At 50.7% G+C, this 21,962-nt stretch overlaps 1 protein-coding gene across 5 annotated transcripts in view; it reads right to left on the bottom strand.

Moving 5' to 3' along the window:
• The window catches only part of WHRN (whirlin), a 55,878-nt gene that overhangs the window by 11,570 nt on the left and 22,346 nt on the right, over positions 1-21,962 (bottom strand). For 4 of the 5 annotated variants that reach the window (XM_042786818.1, XM_042786820.1, XM_042786819.1 and 1 more), the window contains exons 3-7: positions 14,225-14,350; positions 2,879-3,081; positions 2,440-2,476; positions 976-1,188; positions 434-646 (exon numbers count right to left, since the gene is read on the bottom strand). In XM_042786818.1, coding sequence (XP_042642752.1) covers positions 434-646; positions 976-1,188; positions 2,440-2,476; positions 2,879-3,081; positions 14,225-14,350 — 792 coding nt within the window. The remainder of the gene's footprint in view (positions 1-433; positions 647-975; positions 1,189-2,439; positions 2,477-2,878; positions 3,082-14,224; positions 14,351-21,962) is intronic. The other variant, XM_042786821.1, reaches the window with a different exon arrangement.

Genomic DNA, 21,962 nt, shown 5'->3' with positions numbered 1-21,962 from the left:
GAAGAGAGGCAGGCGTGGTGTGGCAGCGGCAAGTTGCTGAGATTTCTGTGTGGAGGCAGCTCACACTGAGCAGTGGAGGTCCTGGAAGGCAGGCAGACTTCCTCCCTTGCTGGGGACAAAGTGACACTTAGCATCAGGCCCAGTGCCCATGCAGAGGACACTAGCATCTCAGCCTCAGGGGCACAGAAGTACCAAGCACAAGTCATGGCATCACCTTATTGCACCTACAAACCACACTACTGCACCCAGCCTACAAGGAGAAAAAAAAAAATAAAATAAAAAAAAAGCTTTGGGGAAATCCATCGGGGAAGCAGACCGAACAGGGGTTCACTGTGGGGGGAAATGCCTTTACAGCACTCCAGGGAAATGAGTTTGTTGTGGGGCTGCCAGGAGCAGGTGCTGAAAGAAAAAGGTACAGCCAGGAGGGACTTACCCGGGCTGAGCTGACGGTTGTGGCAGTGAAGTGGCTGCTGGAAGAAGAGACGGTGTCACTGTAGGACATCATAGAGTAGGAGTCGGTGCCAGCGCTGGCCCCAGAGAGCTGTCGGGCCTTCATGGACTCGATCTCTCTCTTCAGCACCAGGTTGTCGAAGCGGTCGAGGTCTTGCGGGGAGATCACACCCCGCACCTCTGAAAGCAGTGAGAACTGGGCCAGGCAGACAGACAACCAAAGAGAGGTTGGAGCACGACCATATTCCTGGGTAGGTGAAGACCCATCCTCCCACACTGTTCACCAGTGGTAATGAGATTTACTGGCAGGTAGCGCGTGAGGTTTGATCCTAAACTTTACCAGAAGCTCCTCTGCCACTGAACACCAGCCCATATGCCCCATAATGTCCTACATCTGCATTTTGCTTTCACACTCTCACCCTTTACCATGAGCCAACCTTGGAGGCACTGAGCCACACTGTGACAGTGGCTCTACTCAGCCCACCGGGCACAAGAAATCGTCCTTGACCTTGGTGTGGGCCTCACCTTAGCATGTGTGTTGAGTAGCTCGAAGAGTGCCATGACCAGAGCATCCACGGAGATGTTGCCTTCCTTATACTCATCAAGGTAGTACCCCATGGTCGCCCGCTCCTGCTCATTCAGCAGGTGCCGTGCCTGCTCCTCCAGCATGACGCGGGTCTGGTTCACCATGCTGCTCAGCGTCACCTGGGAGCCGGCCAGGCCCCGGTAAAACACAGGCTGCAGAAGACAGGAGAAGGGCTTTGGCCTGGGGTGACAAGGAATCAGAGGGCAACTGTCTCTGCTGAGACAGCCGGGCAGCACAGGCAGGACCGAGAGCTGTCCCCTTGCTCTGGGCTCTGCTCAGCAGAAGCTGGAAACTGGGACTGGGAGGGAGATGCCGAGAATGACTAGAGGCAGGTACCCCCAAGGATTCACTCACTCACTCAGTGTCACTGGGTAACTCCAGGCCCATGAATTTATGCAGCACCAGTTGAATAAATAAAACAGCTTCCCAGCTCTGTTCAGCAAGCGTGGATGCTGTTCCTTGACTACCATTTGATTTAATAGCAGGCTACATTCCTTCCTGGCAGAGCTGGGAGAACTGGGGCCATGAGAGAAAGGCAAACTTCCCATTTTGTGTAAAAGACACACTTGCCCCCGCTGCAAGCTCAAAGCAGACCCTGGTGAAGAAAGAGCCGCTGGCAACCAAAGGAGTCCCCAGGAAAGACATGTCTGGCTGCAGATGAAAGGCTTTTTTCTTTGAGAGGGATTTCTAAGAGGAGGCCTTTGCTGTTCCTCTCCCAGGCAGTGTTGGCACAGCCCGCGTAGGGATACGGAGCCAGACAAGATCCTGACTATCCCGGAGACACTGTGGAGTTGAGGCTGGGGAGCATATTTTACCAGCAAACAGTACAAAGCCGTTATCAGTGAGGGCCACCTGTGAAACCTCACTGCTTCATTTCCATTTAAAAGAAATGCACTTTGGAAAGAGGTCTTCAGAGAAGACATGCTGTCACAGAGCTGCAGCCACAGCACTGGGTAAGTCCCTGCCACTGGCTGGTGTGCCAGAGAGGGCTGGCCCTGCTTCGGGGTGGGAAAGATCCCATGTCGGGACCCGCAGACAGTCACCACGTGGAAGGCATCATGGTCACCTCTGCAGGGTGGAGGGAGTCCTCACAGTTCTTGCCCACGTGTGATCGTTGCCCCTTGCCCATTAATGTGATCGTTCCCAGGCTGGGAGGCACCAGATGTGCCGCAGAACTGACCCACCAGCAGCACAGGAGAGGGGGTACCATTATGTCACTCTTTGCAGAACCACAGCTGGCAACATGAGGTGGGCAGAGGAAAGGCCAGTTCAAACCTATCGGTCCTCACAAAACTAGCAACCCTTTTATAATCAGGAGCACAAAGCCCTCCCCTCCCGTGGAAAATAAGAGTCAATAGCGGTGATTTTTTCGCAAAGCATCAGGAAAGCCTGATATCTCTTACCCTGGCTGCCGCCTCCGCAGCATGGTCGCCCACTGCCCTGCGAGGAGGGAGAAGATCAGTTAGCCCCAAGCACCACGTGCCCATCACTCATCACCTGAGGGCTGGCACGAGAGCTGTTACGTGCTCTCCTCTCCGCGCCTGTAAGCTAAAGCTTCAGGCCTGAGAGAAAGGGAAGGTGCACAGCAGCATGCTGTCCAGACCTGATGCACCTTACAGGCCAGAGGTGCTGCCTGGTAAGCGCCGCGCAGGGGGGCCACGTGCCCGAGCGCCAGGGGTGCTCCCATCGACGGGCTGTCCCCACACATTGCACTGCATGGGGCTGCCACCATTTCACGTGCTGGGGGTCCACACCCACGCTGGGTGACTGTGCGCGACCCACACGAGCTCCGACTTGACAGATCCACAGGGGCAGCTTGCACAGGGCGTGCCAAGCACGTACCCTGCGGAGTTGACGAGGGTCTCTCCGATCTGGGAGCTTGCTATCCAGCTGGTCTCGTCCACGGTGGTGCGGGCGTGTGGCAGCCTCCCGATGTCCTTCACCGTCATGATGAGGTGGCGGGAAGACTTGAGCAGCTTCACCGCCTCGTCGTGGGGGATGCTGAGGAAGCTCCTGCCGTTCACTTCCAGGATCTGGTCTCCTACCTGTGGAGTCAGGATGGGGTGAGCCTGGCAAGCCCTGGGGGGCTTTTTCGTTAGGAATATGCCTTGCTCCCCAACCAGGGAGGAGCTCCTCAGTCTAACCCACCACCAAACGAGGGACACAGTGATTGGAAGGACCAAGAATAACGAGGGAGAGGGGCCAAGTGCTGGTGGCTGGCCCCAGTCCAGCTGACAGCCAGTAAAGGACCAGGCTGTGAAGCCTAGAAGAGCCTGTTTAGGATCCCCGGTCAGACCAATCTGCTGTCTCCTCCATTAACTAGATCTGCAGACCAACTTGCTTCCAACAGCCCACAGAGAACATCAAGACCTCCAGCCCCAATCCCTCCTGCTGATCTGGGAGGCCAGGAACCATCTGTGGAAGCCCCAAACCTCAGATCTCTGCATGAAGCAGGGAGGGTTCAATTCAAGTGTCTCACCACAGTCTCCAACACTCTCTAAGCTGTAGGATCTGAGACAGCTGGGTTTCATCTCTCCTCTCCTCCTATTTCCTCCCCAGCTGCTCCCAAGAGCTTTCATTTTGTGGCTAGGGCCTTTGCTGTAATCAGGAGCTTCCCTGACAGCCTCGACATATTCAAGACACAGCACTCATCTGGCATTTCCCCTTTCATCCCTGGTCCTCCTCCTCTTTGCTCCTAGGGCATTCAGTGCCACTTCTCCTCACTCCCGTATCACAATTCACCCTGTTTCTGATAAGCCACTTCTTTGAAACTGCTCTTTCATATCTTTGCTTAACCATAGGCTTCTGTTCAGCTCTGTCAAAAGTCTTACTTTCTTTATGCTGGCAATGCAAGTAGAAGGAGACATTCCTTTAAATAACTCACCTCCATCTTGGAGGAGAAGGGGGGAAAAGGGGGAAGGACGAGAATTTCCAAGTCTAAGATAATAACATGGAGAGTCAATACGATCCTTCCAATTCAGTCCATCTCATTCTGTCGCTGGGTTAAGAAAGCCTCAGAGGACTGGGATTAATTATTCAGACTCTTACTCCAGTGAGAAGCCATGATTAACCCCTGCCAAGTCTGTGTGGTGGACTGTGACACCGCTCTCACCCAAGTTTCCACCAGTGCTACCCTGAACTTTGCTGGGGTGAAACAGTGGACATTGGGACTACCACCAGCAAAGCTCAGCTCAGCCTAAAGCATGAGAGAGATCCATCAAATGCTCCAGCAAGGAGGGGAAGCCAGTTGCTGCTCCGAGGAGGCAGCAGCTGATCCAGAAACTGCAGCACAGCCCCTGCACTCGGACATGGCCTCTGTCTTATGCTACAGTAGTGCTGATGCTCACAAGAGCACAGGGCCAGAGCTTGCATCAGCTGCACCCCAGGCACAGCACTGCCAGCTGAGATGGAAGAAGGCCGGGGGCTCACACACATACGGGCAACTTGCACACTCCCACTCGATTGCTGCTAGCCTCTGCTGCTATGCCTGTGGCAACCAGATGGCTGATCCAACAACCATCGAGGCTTCAAAGCTAACAGAACCCCTGTCAAGGCATCCACTGCTCTCACTTTGTCTTCCTGGGATGTTTCCCTTCCACTAGTGCATCCCGTAAGGGGCTGATGGGAACCGAGGGTGGAGTGGCTATGCCACGGTGTCAGATACGGTGCTGATAAAACCCAACTGTGGCTTCTCCTGGCATCCCCATGAGGATGTCCTCGGCAGAGAAAGCAGGAGAATGAGAAAAAAAAGATAGAGAAATGCTGCTACTTGGACCAGAAGAGAACCCTGATCATCACCCTGGCTGTCTTGGGGTCTGTGGTGTGATGGAGATCATTCAGACTGCCCGAGAGGTTTCTTTGTGAGAAATCAAGGAGAGAGAAGAAGAGCAAGCAGGTGAAGAGCCCCTGGGTGGCAGAAGTAAACACGACTTAGGAGGGCTCTGCCAGAGGCAGCAGGACCTACCCTGCGCTTGTCTCCAGAATCACTGACCCACCTCGGGCTGTCTGATGCAAATCCCAGTCCCAAGAGTCCTGCTGGGGTGAGGGTGTTTTGTGAGCAGGGTCTGACCCTGCCAGCAGCCACATTCAGGGACAGTTACCCACTGGTGAGAGGCTGTCCCAGCTCCAGTGTAACCAGCCAAGGGTGCAGGGTGCAACCAGGAGCATAAGCCAGAGTCTCAACAGGAGCATAACTGACCATTTCAGACAGAGGATTTTAGCCTGGGAGCTACCATCAAACCAGAGGCCACGGTCCAGCCCCCATGAGCCCCCCTTGTACTCCGCAGTGCTGTGATCTCAGCATCCCATTTCTGCCAGTTTCTTTTTTTTTATATACCTGTGGCACCAAGGCACCTCCCGGACAGACTGCTGTAGAGAAAAGTTGGCTCAATAGCAAAGAAAAACACCATTAGCTTGAATTACACTCCTCCCAGGAGCAGCCCTCAAGGCAAGACTGCAGCAGTTTAATTATTATTGTATTTTGTTTTGATTTGAAATGAGTCTTAAAGAAAATTCCAGGTGGCTTTTACAGCAGCCTCCTGCCTGCTCTCTCAAGTGGTGCCAGGCACCAGGCACTCTGGCCCCACTGCAAAACTAAGCCAGAACACAGGAAAAACTCTTGGACCCATGATCTGTGCAGAGGGCACAGAGAGGCTGCAGAGTGGGGACCCCCCCTTCATGCAGGTGAAGACTGTCAAAGCAGGCAAACTGATCAATCCAGGGCTGTTTCCAAGGAGAGTCTGGCTCTTCCCATCCAGCTCAGCACTCACAAGCACCTCTCCCTTCACTTGTCCCACGGCAGTGACTTGGCTCAGTTGATGGATCTGACACACTCATGGCTGCTTCTTGCAGGGTTGGCTTTCAGCTGGTTCAGCTCTCCTATCCGATTCCCCCCACGGCTACAGGATCAGGCAGCTGCTCTGGGGTGGCAGGAAGCCCCAGGATGGTCCTGGACTAGTGGGTGGCCACCAGGACGGCAGAGGTGGCACGGCCTCAGAGCAGCGCAAAGCCCCAGGAGCACTTCACTCACTCTGGCCTGCTTTCCAGGGAAGGGCAGAAGAAATCCTCCAAATCCATTGTATAACAATTGTGCAGACAGGTATTGCTCAGGCTATTTAAGGGATTACAGAGGAAGAGTTTCCGAGTGCCAAGCAGGCGTGGCTTCTTCCCTGCCTGGCCACTGTAGGGCCATGGAGGGTCACATATGGAGACGTTTGTGTTCCTCTGGCCTTGCAAAAATAGATGCAGAGGGAGAGATGGCACATGAGAAGCAGTAGAGATGCAAAGGAATGGGAGAACCTGAGGGTCACTGAACATCCAGAAGGTGGGGAAGAAAATCCAAAGATGCTTGCAGCAGCAGTGTGAGAATGAGCCCAGGAGGGAGTCAAGATATACCAGCAACACTAAACTATTTGGGTTAGTTCAGACTAGAGGTGTCAGAAGGGGCTGGTAAAGGTGTTTTGAAGAACCAGGCATGACTTTGCAACTGGCCGAGACGTGACTGACGCCTCTTGAATGACCAGAGAGGACACAGTTAAAGACTATAACCAATAGCTTATGGACCACTTTGCTCAGGGTGCAGCTGTGATTTGAGAATGATCAAGGAAGACTGCAATAAAAATACATGATGGGAAAAGGTGGTGAGAAACATATCAAGAATGCTCAAACTAGTGTAATGGCAATATCCAAGTGAATGTGTGACCCTGCAGTGAGTGCATTCCTTGAGTGTATCTCTGCCTGCCCAGCAAGAAGACACAAAGTTCTGAGAAGGGAAACAGAAATGATTAATGGCAGATGAAGGTGCCTGTGAAAGGACAGATCGAAAAGATTAGGCCTGTTAAATTTAGAGAGAAGATAATGTCTGGGGAGCTTGATGAAGCTATACAAAATAATGCTGGCGATAATGAGAAGACAGAGAAGAGCTCCCGTCTACCCTTCCCTATGATGAAAGGACAGAGGATGCTCAGTGAGGCTGGAAGGATGCTTTGAGTAGCATTGATAGGAGAAAAGAATCTAGAGCAAGAACACCACAGAATCATAGAATCGTTTAGGTTGGAAAAGACCTTTAAGATCATCAAGTCCAGACACAGCTTGGATGCAGCAGAGATCAGTTCTGCATTCAGCTTCGTCCAGTGACCTCGAGCAGATTTGCCTCTGGAGACAGTTTCTTCCTCTGTGACACACAGAGGGGGTGGTGGATAGCAAGGGCAGCACAGGAGAGCCCAATTCCTACCAACACCACCGTCAGGGCCTCTCAGTTTTCTCCTCACATGGGTCAGCTGCTGCCCTCTGCTTGTTGTCTTCATAACCGCTGGTAACGGGGCAACTGCACAGCTAGTAAAGCAAAGGAGATGGTGTAGGTAAGAGATAAACCCACAGTCCTATAGCCAGCCAAGAAGGGAGCCAACAGCTTCAAGCTGGGCTGATGCAAACATCTGGAAGGGAAGAGGGAGCACATGACAGATGCATTGCAACAGCCACTGCAAGGCCCTGGTGTTGGCACAGGCCAGGTCCTGCTCCACCATCGTCTGCTTCGGCTCCAGTAAGACACTCAAAGCAGCAGGTCCTGCAAACAGAGCTGCCTGCTCTTGGCTGGCCTTCCCCACCTTGGACTTTCCCTGTGGAGGGACAAGAGGCAGCACTGGGCACAGCTTGGACTTGGCAGGTCATGGCCTGGGGATGGGGGCCCTTCGCACCGGCTGGCTGGAGGGGACAGAGCACAGAGCAGAGCTGTGTCAGGGTGGGATACTCACACCTAGCCCAGCAGACTGCAGAGCACAGATCGGTTGCCAAAATCATATGCTAGGGATGTGAAACTTCCCTGGTTTGAAAGAAAGACAGCCTGGAGCCAGTCTCATCTCTGTGAACCAGCTGCAGAAAGAGAGCCAGAGGCATCCAGCTCCACCTGAGCTGATCCACAGAGACCAAGAATGGGAAGGGAAGGAGCCTACGGGAAGGCAAATGACACAAATAACCACATTCCCGACCAGCAGACTCCACAGATATCTCAGGTTCCCTTCAAGCTCTGTCAGCTTTAAACAAACAATCGGAAAAATGCTGACCACCAACATTACAAGGAGGAAAAATTATGCAAGTGCCCAAACTGCCAGGAGAAACACACACTCAGGTGTAATGAGTGTCATCTCTCAGGTCTTTCTAATTCACTGGAAAACCCACTGGAGTGGATTTTGCTGTTATAATCAGGAGCACCAGGATCACTGCGGCACCAAAACAATGAAAATCCGAATTTCATTAGTTTTATTGCAATTGTGAATCTTTAATAGTTTTCCACATTCAGGATTAAACCGTCATGATTTTTTGTTCAAGACAGTTACACAGATTTAATAACCTTTCTTTAGTTTCTCCTTTCAAGAGTGGACCAAAAGGAACCTGGCAAGCCCTCGCTCTATCAGGGAGACCAGAGGGGCCCTGGACAAGCTATTTCATCTATCCACGTCTGTCCTTCATTGCTGTCTCAACATTTAGTCAAGGCACTCCCGGTCGCTTGTGCTCCCTCAGTATAGTGCCCAGCACAAGACCACCTCTAACTGGTGCTGCCAGAATATTAACACCAGGTGAGAACATCTGGACACAAAACACTTGGATAAGTTTGAGCGCCTCGTGCAGTGGGGAAAAAAAACCCTTGCAAAAATAATTGCTGGTGAAAGGCAGATAAGGGAATCATTGGATAACCCAAATGCCTGCAAATCAGCCTATCTTGATAAACTATTAGAGTTGGAAAGTATTTTTTGCTAATTAATATAGATAATATTTTTTTTTTTCCCCATAGTCAAGGACAACTGGGAAGGTAACAGAAGACTGCAGAGATGCAAAAGAACCATCTATTAAAACAAACATTGACCCTGGCAAATTATTTGCTGTATGCACAGCTCCAAAGCAGCACAGAATAAAAGAAGTAATAAGAAGACACAAAAAAGTTATAATACAACACAGAAAAAAAATATTGCCCTGGATATTTCAGAAACAAGTTTTCATTTGTGCTCAGCTAATGGTGGGTGGACACAACAAGACCAGCTGAGTGCCTGGCCACTTCTGAAAATGGGATTATTCTCATTTCCTAGAAAAAAATCTAAAGTGCAGGGGCTGAACATGACATGGAAAAGGTGACAGACCACAGAAAAGAAGCAGAATTCAGGAATAACACACCTCAATGACAGGCTTGGGTCCTTCTCTTTCTGGAGACAGAGAGAATAACATGGGAAAGGGAGGTGCAGTCAAGAGAAACTTAATGGGTTTAAGACAAGGGTTTTGAGCACCTAAAGTCTCTTAAAAATAATCAAAATCAACTCTGGGAGAAATTCAGTCACACAGACAGAAAAACAGGTGAGAGATTTCAAACATGAATTAATGTTAAATGATACCAAATTGAGCTGGGAATAGCAGGGCTAATAGGATGCCAAATGGTTTGGCACTAGTCTTATTTAATGCCACTAATGCGCTAGAAGAGAGGTTAAATTACACTTGTGGATACCACTAAAGTAGAAGGAGTCTCTCTCTAACACAAATAATTACCAAAAGCAGACCTTAAGAAATTAAAAATATGGGCAGGAAAAAGCATGAATCGATTTGGAAATGTCCAAATTAAGACTCGCAGAAAAATACAGAGGTGCTCAGCTTCCCAGGAGGGAAACAGGTCAGGGCAGATGATCCACGTCCAGCGAAGCCAACACAGCCTGTTGGAAGGATGAGAGAGATCAGGGAGGAAGGCAAGGGAACAGCGGGTGCCAAGTCCTGTCTGAAAACATGTTCCTCTCCCCAAATACCTTGCAATACAAATATGAGGAACAGAGCAGATACAGATTGGAAATGAAAGCATAAAAGGAGAGAAGATTGTCTCTTGGGGTAGGCAGTGGTTTTGGCACTGCTGCAGGGAGGTTTCTGGTAGCGTCCCAGAAGAGGAGCAATTTAATGTCTGTCCCCATAAAGGTGACATCATTTGAAGGACCACTCCACACTGCCTCCAGTGGAAAGGTTACATCTTGCATACCACAACCACACACCTCACTGAATTTCTCGCTATACAGCTTATTCCCCAGACTCTGAGGAAGCCACAAGGCTCTTTTATTACCTTCGTGCAGACCTCAAAATACATGCTAGTTGTCAAGAGGCAGCTTCGTGACTGCCACTGATGATGTAAAATTATTCTTCCTACCTACAGTCTCTCTTTTTTCTCTCCTTCTTTTGTATATGGATATATATGGATCGTGGTAGCTTCTTTTTACCACAGTCTTTGTGCTGGGAACTCAATATTGAGTTGTTTGTTCAAAGAAAGCTACCTGAAAACTGCTATTTCTGATGTAAAGGTCAAGGAAAGGAGAAAAAAAAAAAAAAGGCTTAGAAAAAAGTCCTGACAAAATACACCACCAGAAAATATGAACAAGGAAGAAATCGGGTTGAGTAGAGCCACGAATGCCAGCACAAGCAGCTCAGCTCCTGTACGGCATCGCTGCGAACATCACGAAGGAGGCAGGAAGGACAGAAGCTGAAAGCAAACAAGACCGGCTCACGTTCCTCCTTTGCAGTCCTCTGCTAACCTGCACTTTTTCAGTCTGAGAACTTAGACCGAGGCAGCATATTTTAAAACATGCCCAAAGAACCAATTGTCAGAAGTTTCATGAATGAATAAACATAAAGAAGGCCAAGGCCAAGAGTATGAATATTTAATTATTGACTGACTGCCGTGCTCTTGCACCTGGGGGAACGCTCTGCCTCATGGCCATGAAGCCGGAGGGAGCAGAGCAGCAGTGCCCAAACTGGCACCAGCAGGGCCAGACCTCCTCTGGGACTTACTTCTCCGGACCACGGCCCCTCTTTCTGTAGCAGTCAAAAGCCACCTTAGCCTTTGGGCCTGAGGGAAACTTCCTTGGTTTCGACTGGCTTTCAATATCACGTTGTTTGCCCTTTAATCAAAATCTAAGGGAAATGCAAAATATGTCATTAAAACATTAAATAATTCTGATTTGCTGCCATAGATGCAAGAAGGTTTTCCCTAAAATGAAAAATCTGGCAGAATCAACTCTAACAATTCTGGTAACAAACTCAGTGAAAGCAGCAAGACCCACAGAAATAGTCACTGTCTGGGAAGTCAGCACGAACCTTCCCATCGACCCAGAAAGGTTGGGTTGATCCCACATGGAACAAACCCATGATTTTTCTATTTGAGAGAGCAACAAAATACCTAGAAGCCACATTTACCCATCAGTTCTTCCCTCCTCGTGGTATCACACCCCCTCCACGACCACCTGAAGCAGTGGAGGGAGCGTGTGGATGCAGCCTACACCTGACCATGTCTAGCAGCAGAACATAAAAGGCCTCTCTATCTCCAAACCTCCAAACAGTTTTAAATTTACAGCCTGCAGCATACACAAATCAGGGTGGGAAGTGTCTGTGTGTATCTGAAATCACATAAAGCCTGACATTCAGAAAAGCACCGGCCTGCTGGCACGCACAGATCAGTTACTAGAAAACAGAACAGCAAGGAGAAGGATATAAAGAATCAATAAGCAGAGGCTGTGGTGTGCAAACAATTGCCACGGCGCGGGGACCTTGCTTGGCAGGGATGGCTCCACGTGCTTCGACTACAGCATGCGTGTGATTATTTTCTTGCCTTCCTAGCAGGCATGGAATAAGAGGTGGAGGGATAAAGACGTGTATTATGCTGCTGTGACTTTTCCTGCCCGTGTCAGTTTGCAGTGTGACATTATCTGTGCTGAGCTCACTGGCTGGTGGACTGAACCAAGAGAAGCAGCAGTTTTCCCCATGCAGCGAAGAGAGAGATTTGGAGCAGGATGGAAGCACTAAACATGAAACAAACAGAAAGAACCTTAGGAAAACAATGCAACTTCATTTTCTTCTCCTGCCTTTAATCTTTCAGGCTTCTGGCATTTATGAGATGGAGTCTGGCACTCTGGCACAGGCTCAGCAGGCACTGGGGACAAACAGGCTTGCTTCAGATGGCAGGTCCTCTGACTCACCAAAGTCACCCGTGTGACACCCTGGGCAGCTCGAGCCAGTCCCTCTCTTTCCAGCTCTATTAGGCAGAAACAAATTGTCCTGTGCCCTTCATCATTATCATCTCTGTCTTGAAATCCTTGCGTCCCAGGGCACTGTCCCTGCTGCCTCTCACCACGACCTTGCGCTAATGAACAAGCGTCCCCGGGAGACGTCTGGCTGTGCTCGGGTGTGCAGGCAGAGCGGCTGCGAGAGGAGTACTGAGAATTACTGAGGAGTAACGTACACTCTGGGAGAGAAGGATGGTCTGCAGGGAGTTTCCAGTAGCAGCTTTCACTTCTTGCTGCCCTGGGAAACACCCAGCCAGCTCCCTAGGATGCTCCCACAGCTCCTCATTGCTAGTGCCCGAGTGACCCTCTCATACAGCGGGGACCAAAACCCCATTTCCCTGCTAGGGATCAAGAGAGAGATTAAGGCTCTGATTGACTTAAACTTCCAAGTTCAACATTTTCATTCTGTGTCAGAAAGAGTCAGCAGAGAGAAACAGGAGCCTGCAGTAAACAATTAAGCTCAAAAGTGGTTGCATTACCCCTACAAATGTCTCCCTTTTTCTCCTTTGTCTATAAAGGGAGCCCTGGTGACCTCAGTGCCCGGCTAGATGGTCCTAGGGGTTTTTATGCCAAAGCAACTCGACGGATGGGAAGGCATCTGTCCCAGCCCAAATCACAGCCCTCTCCACCAGACAGTCCACCTACTTCAGGCTACCAGCATTGACAAGTTTCTGACTTTATGGGGCCACTGGAGGAGCAAAGCTGAAGGCTTGGCCCTAAACTCTCCAGGGCCAACCAAGGGAGAAATGTACAACTTCACAATACAGAGGAGGGGATTACCCCTCAATCCTCAGCAGTCCAGCACCATTTCAGGGGAGTGAGAGAATGTTAGGGCGTTAACATCCATTGAGTCTTGCCTGACACAAGGAACAAGGAAAGAACTGTCTCTCAGAGCCAATGGGATTGGACTGGAGGAAGCAAAAAGGGCACAATGTGATTGCAGGGAGTTGGGTCATTTAGAGAAGAAAAACACACCAGAAAAGAAACCCCAAGTGATGAAGTAAAACTCTGGAGCTTGAGGATTTTGAGTTTCAAACATGCCCCATTCATGAGCAGCACAGAGATACGCCCAGAGTCCAATGGCTTCCTTTTCAACTTATTTTACTGGTGAGCACCTTAAACCATATAAAATTTTAACCCCAAATGCCCCTTCCAGGAACAGCTGAGGTCCCAGTATGTCCCATCTTGTTCTAAGACTCGTTATGCTGGTAAGGCTGGAGAAGCTCGGAGGTGGTATGTCTACAAGTATATATGGTGGGATGAAAGAGATGTAGGATCTCGCTTTACACGAGGTCTGCAGCAAAACTGTAGCCAACTCTGGACTAGTACAGCCTCAGCAGGGCCCAGCCAAACCACAGAGCATCTTTTAGGAACCCGTTTGACTATGGAGGCAGCCTGCTGTAGCTGCAGGTCACACCAAGTTAGGCTGCTGATAGATCAGCTCTGCTCTAGCCCCGAGGGTGATCCTGCTGTTTCTGCTTGTTAAGACATGATCCTCGCGAATGCCAGTGCTGCAGGAGGAAACCAGCACACACTTGCTCCCACCGAAGCAAGCCTGGCCTCCTCTCATGGCAGCAGCAAAACACATTCCCTGGAGGCAGGCTAAGAGCACCTTGAGCAAAACACTAGCTCCAAACATAATGGGTTTGGATGTGAGATGCATGAAGAGGGCACAGGACCAGGATCTTTAACAGAAAACTCTTCCCTGCCAGCTCAGGGAGGTGAGAGTGACTTTCTCCACCTGCTAGGTCTGAGCTGCACTCTTGGATATCTACACTAAAAACAACCCTGGGCTATCTCAAAGGGGAGAAATCAAGTGTGGGGGGATGCTAAGGCAGAAGGCAAATACAACCTCTTCCAGAAGTTGTAAGGCTGCATTTCTCTCTGCACCACCACTTTGCTCCCTCTAGGCTTAGTATCCAAAACATCCAAAGAACCTGCCCTGAAAAGCCATCCCCAGAAATGTAACGCTCACCTTTACACCAGGAGCCCTGCCTGGCGGGGGGCAGAGGCGCAGGAACAGCAGCAGTTATGTGCCCCAGGGCCCTGCAGCCCCAGCCCCTGACACTCTGCCTCCCGCCCCAGCCCACTCTGGGGTCACTCTTACCTTTAAGCCAGTGCTCTCTGCCTCAGAGCCTTTATCTACACCAGTGATGTAGATGCCCAGGGAATATTCTGCGCCTCCTCGGATCATGAGGCCCAGGGATTTCCCTTCATTCAGGACCAGATTCACCTGCAGAGGAACAGGAACAGCCATTTATGCGGTGACTGAGCACTGCACAAAAGCAGCGTGAGCTCCACGCTTCTGACAACAGCCACGTCCCTCCTGCTGCCACCGGCTCTCCCACCGGTCCCCGAGTGAGCAGCACACCCCCTTGGGACTGAGCCCCTTCTGTAGAATCCTCCAGACACCCGCAGGCCAGGACAGAGCTCTAAACCAGGGATATCCCCCCCGTGCTGCGGCCGGCTCCTGTAGCAATGCGGAGGAGGGAGGAGAGCAGGCCCAGTCGCTCCCACGGCTCCCCAGGTTTGTCTGTCTCTCCGTCCCTGGACCGTCAGCCAGGGCTGGCTGTGGCTCAAAGGATGCTTTAGGGGTACATGGCCTGCAGGGTGGGCAGTGCCCCGAGCATCCCCAGAGTTAACCACAGGCACGGGAGGGACAGACAGGGCCATTCTACCAAGGGCGGCATTTTCCAGTGAAGCGTGGGAAAATATGCGACATGCATGATTTGGGTTTGTTTTGTCTTCTTCTGTTTTTTCAATAATTTAGAGGCTCAAGTGGGACGCGAGGGCAGATCACGTTGAGAAGGTGTGGACGTCTGGCTCTTCCAAAGGAAAACGTGGGAGAAGTGAGAAAGATGGAATGACATCCAGGACCCAGGTGGCAAATCCAGAAGCAAAGCACTGGCACGGAAAGAGGTTAATGCCTCAAGTGGAGCGAGTAATGCTATTTCAGGAAGGACCTGGGCCTCAGGAAAGGAGACACAGCTTAGGCAAGGGCTGAGAGTCCATTTTTCAGGCTGAGTCCAGCTGTCAGCCAGACAAGGGACTGCCACAGCTCTGATGGATAGTGCCCTTCTCCTCCTGTCTGTGCTACAGAAACGCAGCCTCCAGTATTAGCAACCATAAACATCAACTAAAAAAGCAAGCTGTAGTTTTCATTCCAGTTTATCACAAACACCCTCAGGGTTCAGACGGAGCTGCTGTTAAGCTCTCTGGCTGAAGGCCCACCACACCTCCCCTGACACCAGCCCCAGGTGCCACAGGACACAGGGTGACAAAGCAGCCCCGACGGGGCCCTTCTGTTCCTGTTCTGCAATCCTCAGAAACACGAGGAGGAAACCGTGCAGGTGAAGGGAGAGGTAGGATACACACCTGGCTGAGCACAGGATAGCTGTACCCCTGCCATGTCCCTCGGCCGGACCGGGCAGGTCCTGTGGGACAGGGGAGGCAGCGAGGAATACGAGAAGGAAACGCCAGCTCTGGAGATCTGAGAGGGTTCAGCTACACGAGGGGCAGCACACGTGGCCTGGCAGGATTACAGCCACAAACCAGAGGAAGAGTTGACCTGCCGCAGCGTTCAGCGCTCTCCTTTTACAGGTGCATCTCTGGGCTAGATACTTAGCAGAGAAAAATCCCCAAAGCACCACTGACGGAGCGGTGCCAGGCAGCACTGGCTGCGCCTTTCCCCTCTGCCTGCCCCTGCTCTGCGCAAACCTGCGATTACACAGCAACTCCCCACATCCACCCAGACTGGGGAACAGCCCGGCTCCACTCCTCTGTCCTTCTTCCACGTAGCAGTGGCTGCGAGGGGCCACTCCAGGCACTCTCCCCTCGGGAGAGGGTACAGAGAACAAGCGACAAGACGAGGAACCCAGAGGCACGGGCTGCAGTGGGGAAAGGCCCCAGCACAGCCCAGGCTGGTCCCCACACACCTCCACCAGCCCTGCACTGGTCCCTGCTCCGTAGGACACCCTACCCAGCACACAGCAGGAGCTCAGGACTCCTCCACACAGCCGTGTGCCTTATTAACTTTAATTAATAATGCTAGGACAGATTTTCCATCTATCCTGCCCAGAACAGCCAGCACATACTGCAATAGATGTTCAATATTTTCCACAAACCTCTGACAGGCTGAAGTACCACGCAGTACCTGGACAGCTGTTTTCCTCACCAAATGCTGGCCGCAGGGCTGATTTTGCAAGGTATGCCAAAGCTATTAGCCAGCTTCCCATCTGCCTTCTTCCAACCTTTCCTACTCAGAGGGCCTGACGATGTATGAAAGTTCAGGTGAGAATTTAGAGTGAATGAGCAAGCCTGTGTTTAGCTCCCATGAAGACTCTCAATTTAAAATGGCCTTTGTTCACTTGCTGCACGACATTTTCTAAACTAATAACTCCAGGTTTTTTTTTGCTTTTGTCCCAAGTTTCAAGTCAATTCTGGAGAAAAGCAGACAGCAGGAATAAAAACAAATGAGAAAAGCCAAAATGTGTTTCACACTGATAGAAACAACCAGAAACAGACTGCTTGTGAATGGCTTTTATATTTAAAACTCTTCATTGCAGTCAAATCAAAAGCTTGCACATTTACTTGGAAGGAAAAGTAATTTCCAGATTCAAGTCACCAATTAACCTGCCTTTCTAGAGGACACAACACCACGCAGGGAATTCAGCCCAGCCTTAGAGAGGCTGGTATTGAAAACCCATTTTCTATTTTGGTGGTGGTGCAGCAGCAGGACAGAAATCAGCAGCAGTGCATAAATCTACCTAAGGACAATGCACTGCAAAATTTTGCACTTTAAGAAATGAATGCTAAAACAGCTCTTACTTTTCTATACCGGTATCGCAGGTGGCTGGCAATGCCTCAACAGCTGCATGTGTTTTATGGATCTGCGAGCTAAGGCTGGGGTGATCCCACAAATGTGGTACCAACACGGGCAGCGCTCGGCACGGCGCCGCGGAAAGCGAGAACTGAGAGCCATTAACTACCTGTATCAGCGTCCTTGTCTCGGGCTGCACAAAACTGATGTTCCCTGGGTTAGTCCGTCCCCTGCGTTAAAGTGCACAGAGCATTGGAAACAATTTTAGGATTCAAGCATTATAAAGGAACCATAAAGAGACCTTCGCGCTTCAGGCTGGAGAGGAGAGTGGGCATTGTACCCACCCAACAGAGCATTTGCCTGTCAAAATCTTTCTCTTTAGGTGAAAACATTGCTCTGGACATAGAACGATTACTTTATAGAACATTTCACTGGGTTTTATTAAAACGAGAAAACTACTGAACTTTTCCAAGGTCCTTCTCTTTTCTCCCCATTTGTCTAATGACATTCAGGGTTTCCCTTCTACTGTAACTTCTTCACCAGACCATGGCCGTATCTTTCAAAAATTCCCCAACGTTGAGAAAAATACAAGTAGCAGAAACGCAGCACAGTGCATGTAATTACAGATCAGGGTCAAAATAGGCTGGTAACGGCACCACTCTCTCTCTACAAGTCCCTAACCAAGAAATATATGTGCCAGCACTTCACTGGAGTTAGCAACAGGAGGAGTAGCTTTGTATCAAGACATTTACATTTCCCTTTAACACTATCCCGACGGCCTGGTAAACTGAGAAGCTGCTCTCCCCACCCTGATATCATCAGATCGAGTAAGAGATACCCCCTCTCCCTATAAACCTGAGGTGCTGCTCTGTGAGCTGGTTTGTTTATACACGTACCAGGCAAACCTAGTCTTTAAGAAGCAGAAAGCAATGAACACAGCCACAAGCAATAAAGGTCTGAAAGACCTTCCTGCAAACTCAAGCTGAGTGAAAAAATCTGAGCACTACTTAAAAATTTGTCGCTGCTGGCAATCCCAGAAAGCTGGGTTGTTGAGGGCTTAATTGCATTTCTTAATCAACTAATACCTACGCCTCTCTGAATAAGCCCTGCGGAAACTGCAGTAGAAACTCAGGCTGCTGGGAAAAGTGTGGCAGCAGCAGGGGCCACACAAATAACCACTCTCGGAGCATTCGGCTTATTGACAAACTGCAGATTTAGGGAATAGCCGAGAAATAAAGCGAGTGCTCGCAGGCAGGGGGCTCAGTTCGTTCAGACTGGGGGAGCGATGGGGGAGGCAGGAAGGAGGAGCGGAGAAAAAGTGTTCAGGAGCCAAACCGAGAGATAAGCTGCTTGCCAGGATGAAGCAAAGGCTGAGTCACTCCATGTTAAGGGCTTAGGGATCAGAGGGGAGACTATTTTGCACGCTATTTCCCCCGGGGCCTCCTGCCTCCGAGCGGCTGTCTCCGGTGACGGGGCACACGGCAGCGATGGTGTTCGGTGGGGTTGGCCCCGTCACGCCGGCTGCCCCAAGCCCAGCACTGCCCGCACCCACCACCACCCTACCGAGGGCCCACGCTCCAGGCACAGCCGTGGGGTGGGAGGGGGACTGCGGGACGACAGTGAAGCACAGCCCACGCCGTGCTGTCCGGGAAGGGAGCTGAACATCTCCACTGTGACCAGGCTGTTGTTTCTGGTAGTTGCCACCACTGTGACTTGATCCTGCCACAATGGGAAGCACCGATGCTGGGCCCCACTGGGAACACGCCCCCAACACACCATTTCCTGCACCAAGCCCTTCTGTTTGGGCTTTTCCACTCAGGTAAGCAGGTTTGTACAGGTATGATTAACACTTCTGCACAAGTCTTGTCCCAGAAGAGGGCATTTTGGTTACATTTCCACTTTACGCTTCCTCCTTCCTCTGCTCTCCCTCCGTGGTGCTGCCAGGATGAAGCTCAGAGTAAGAAGCTGTAACATGCCTCAGGGGTTGGTATCAGGGAGAGCCGGGATCACTCCAAGCTGCTAAATGCACAGCTGTCCTAACACCAGCCTAAAACAGAGACAGCAAGCAAGGCTGTGCAGAAAGGCAGCTATTCTGCAAGGGGAAACTGAGGACATCCAGGCACGGTAACCCCCCTGCACCTTGCTGAGAAGAGTCAGGTATTCCCAGGCTCGTGGTAGCACAGATGCTGCGCAGTTCCCACCTCCTCCTCTATGCTGTACCAAGGCTGTGTCCAGCCCCGTGCTACTCCTGCGTGTACAACACACAGAAGCATTTGGAAGATCAAGGTCACAGTTTTAACTTCAATTTCAACACTGAAACATCTGCCACCTCCTCTAGCAGGAAATGAAGGGAAAAAAATGCCATCATCAGTAAGGCATTTGCTCTGACTTGATTCTTGCATGGGATTTCTTTTCTCCAGGTTTATGAAATTACCTGTTGACAGATTCAATTTTACCATTAGAAAAAGCACTTTCAGACAAGAATTGCTCTGCATCAGTACAATTCAACACACAGCTGCGTGAGTGGCTGAGGAGGTTTCACCCATGCCGACAGCTATTTCCATGCCATTACTGCTACCATACAACAAAAACAACACTTAAGGAGGCTCCACAGGGCTCATCCTCCTCCTGCTTCCCAAGGAAACCCCACTGGCTTATGTCTAGACATCCTGCAAACGTGCGAGCACAGCTCACAGGAACGCAGAGCCAGCTCCCGCCCCATTAACTGTGGTACTGGGAGCAGCAGAGTCACGGCTGCTAGGGGTGCCAGGTCACTCAGAGATGCCTCAACATCAGCCCCCCTTTCCAGGGCAGGCTTTGTAAGGCCGTGCCGGGGACTTTGCTGCCACAGCTGCGCTGGCAGCCACCTCCAAGTGTGTTTAATATCAGCGCAGCTACAGCCCTGCTTCTGGCTACGCAACAGGCACTGATTTGCAAACAGGTTCTTTTAAGAGGTGTGTGCCGGGCCAGTGAGCATCTCCCAGGGCTGAGAGGTGACACTTAGAGCAGAGGGACAGGCAGGCAACAACAAAAGCAGCACAGGACAGTCTCTAAAGCAAGTCCTCTGCCGCAGGGCCCGATCCCAAGCCTCAGCCCAGCAGCGCTGCCCAGCTCCTGCCCACGCTGCTGCTGCAGCCAACGGCCACCGCCCCACCGGGCCGTGCTTGACTCGTGCGGCACAATTACCACTTCTGGGTGCTCTTGCTGCTTAAAGTGCCTTAAATAATGAAGAGATGGCACTGCGGCCCGCCAGCATGGGGTGAGGCGAGCTGAGGTGTGACCCAAGGGGCATTTTGGGGTAAGCTGGGACAGTGCTACCGACCGCCCAAGGCAGAGGGATACCTTTAATCCCCAGGGAACTGGGGGACCAGTGGCTCACTCACATACTTCAGTCACCACAGGGATGTAACCCCCGAGGAGCCTGGATATGCTTCCAGCTGTAAACCAAAGCAAACCCTAGCAAGGTCAGAGCAAGCAAGTAGTGAGAGACACAGGGAGCTGTATCACTTCACACTGAAAATGTCATTACAATCTAATAGAAAGAAATCCTTCCTTATCTCTCCTGCATCTCTTATCCTTCATGCTCAAGTAGTCACCATTAGCGTCTCAAACATTCAAGCCATGCAATGTTATCTCCAATATATTTTTTTGTTTTGTTTTGTTTTGTTTTTTTTTTGTTTTTTTGTTTTGTTTTGTTTTTTTGTTTTTTTATAATAATTATGGATACTTTTGGATACAGAACTGCCTGAAGGCAAGAGATGTTCACACTCTCTTCTTTACATACATTTTCTTTCTTCTGCTGCACCAGAAGCTTAAAGGAATAAGCAGCTCCCCTGGCAATAAGCACATTAGAGCAACAATTCAGCTGATGAAATGGCGTTTCTCAGAGAATTAGCAGTCCAACACTTGCAGAGCATTTTGCACAGTTCATCTTCCTCCCAGCTCAGCAGCACCTACGAGTTTTCGCTGACTGATGGATTCCAAAGTGCTTTTAATGAAATCAGCTGTTGATCCCAGAAGTACATCAATGACAACTCAAAGTACAAATGGTCCTTGCTGTTGTGAAAAATCCAGAGGACTTAAGCCTGGACAGATCGTAGAAATCAAATGGTTCTAAAGCACAAGGTGAGCACTGGAAGCAGATCCCATCTTTCCAGCATGTAGGCTACATCCTCTGTTGGGATGGTGCTGAGGGACCGTGACCTGCTGCTGTGTCTGTCCTGGACACAGGTGGCTCCAACAAATGTTTCGCCAGAGCTTTGCACTGGCGCGAGCCCTTCGTTCCACGCTTATTACTGACCACCATCACTGGCTACTTCACCTACGGGGAGGATGGGTACAGGGCTCTGATGAAACACTGGATCCACTGGTTATGACTACAGGGAAGGCTGCCCAATAATAGCAAAACTTGGGAAGTACGGCCATCTCTCCAACCTGCCACAGACAACACAGACATGGAAAGCATAAAGATTTGCAACAACTTATACAAGGGCATACGTGCCAGCACCCTCTTCATCCCTCCATTCCTTTTAATTCTCGCATCCCTTTTTGTGCCTTCTCTTGAGATATCATTCATGTCAGGTCAGGTCTACACTGAATAGTTGGCCCAGATCTTAGTATTCACCTCCTGCTCATCTACACAGAATAGCCTCTGACCCAAGCTTGTTGCAAGCTGGATTTTGGCCCAGTACCACTGACTGGAACAGGATGGTGAAAGCAAAGCCAGTGGACAGCTGACAGCCCACCAGTAACTTCCCAAATCCCCATAATGGCTTCTTCCACAGCTGACAGTGAAGGAATCCCAGTGTCCACACAAAAATGCAACGTAAAGCCACAGGCAAGGAACGTGCCAGCTCTGGGCCAGCAGCACTGGCTGCCTTCTGCACTGAATCCCCACTGCAGCAAAGCTACCCCAGGAGGTCAGGCTGGCCCATGAGCTGAAAGCCCGGCCGCACACCAGCCCATCTGCTCCACACCCCCGTCCCAGCGCCCCGGGAAGGTACGCAGCCACGCGCCAGATCCCCCC

Source organism: Tyto alba, unplaced genomic scaffold (genome assembly GCF_018691265.1).
Source record: "Tyto alba isolate M040663 unplaced genomic scaffold, T.alba_DEE_v4.0 Super-Scaffold_11, whole genome shotgun sequence".
NCBI lineage: Eukaryota > Metazoa > Chordata > Aves > Strigiformes > Tytonidae > Tyto > Tyto alba.
The sequence above is the reverse complement of the archived record's forward strand: the minus strand, read 5'-3'. Positions and strand labels throughout refer to the sequence as shown.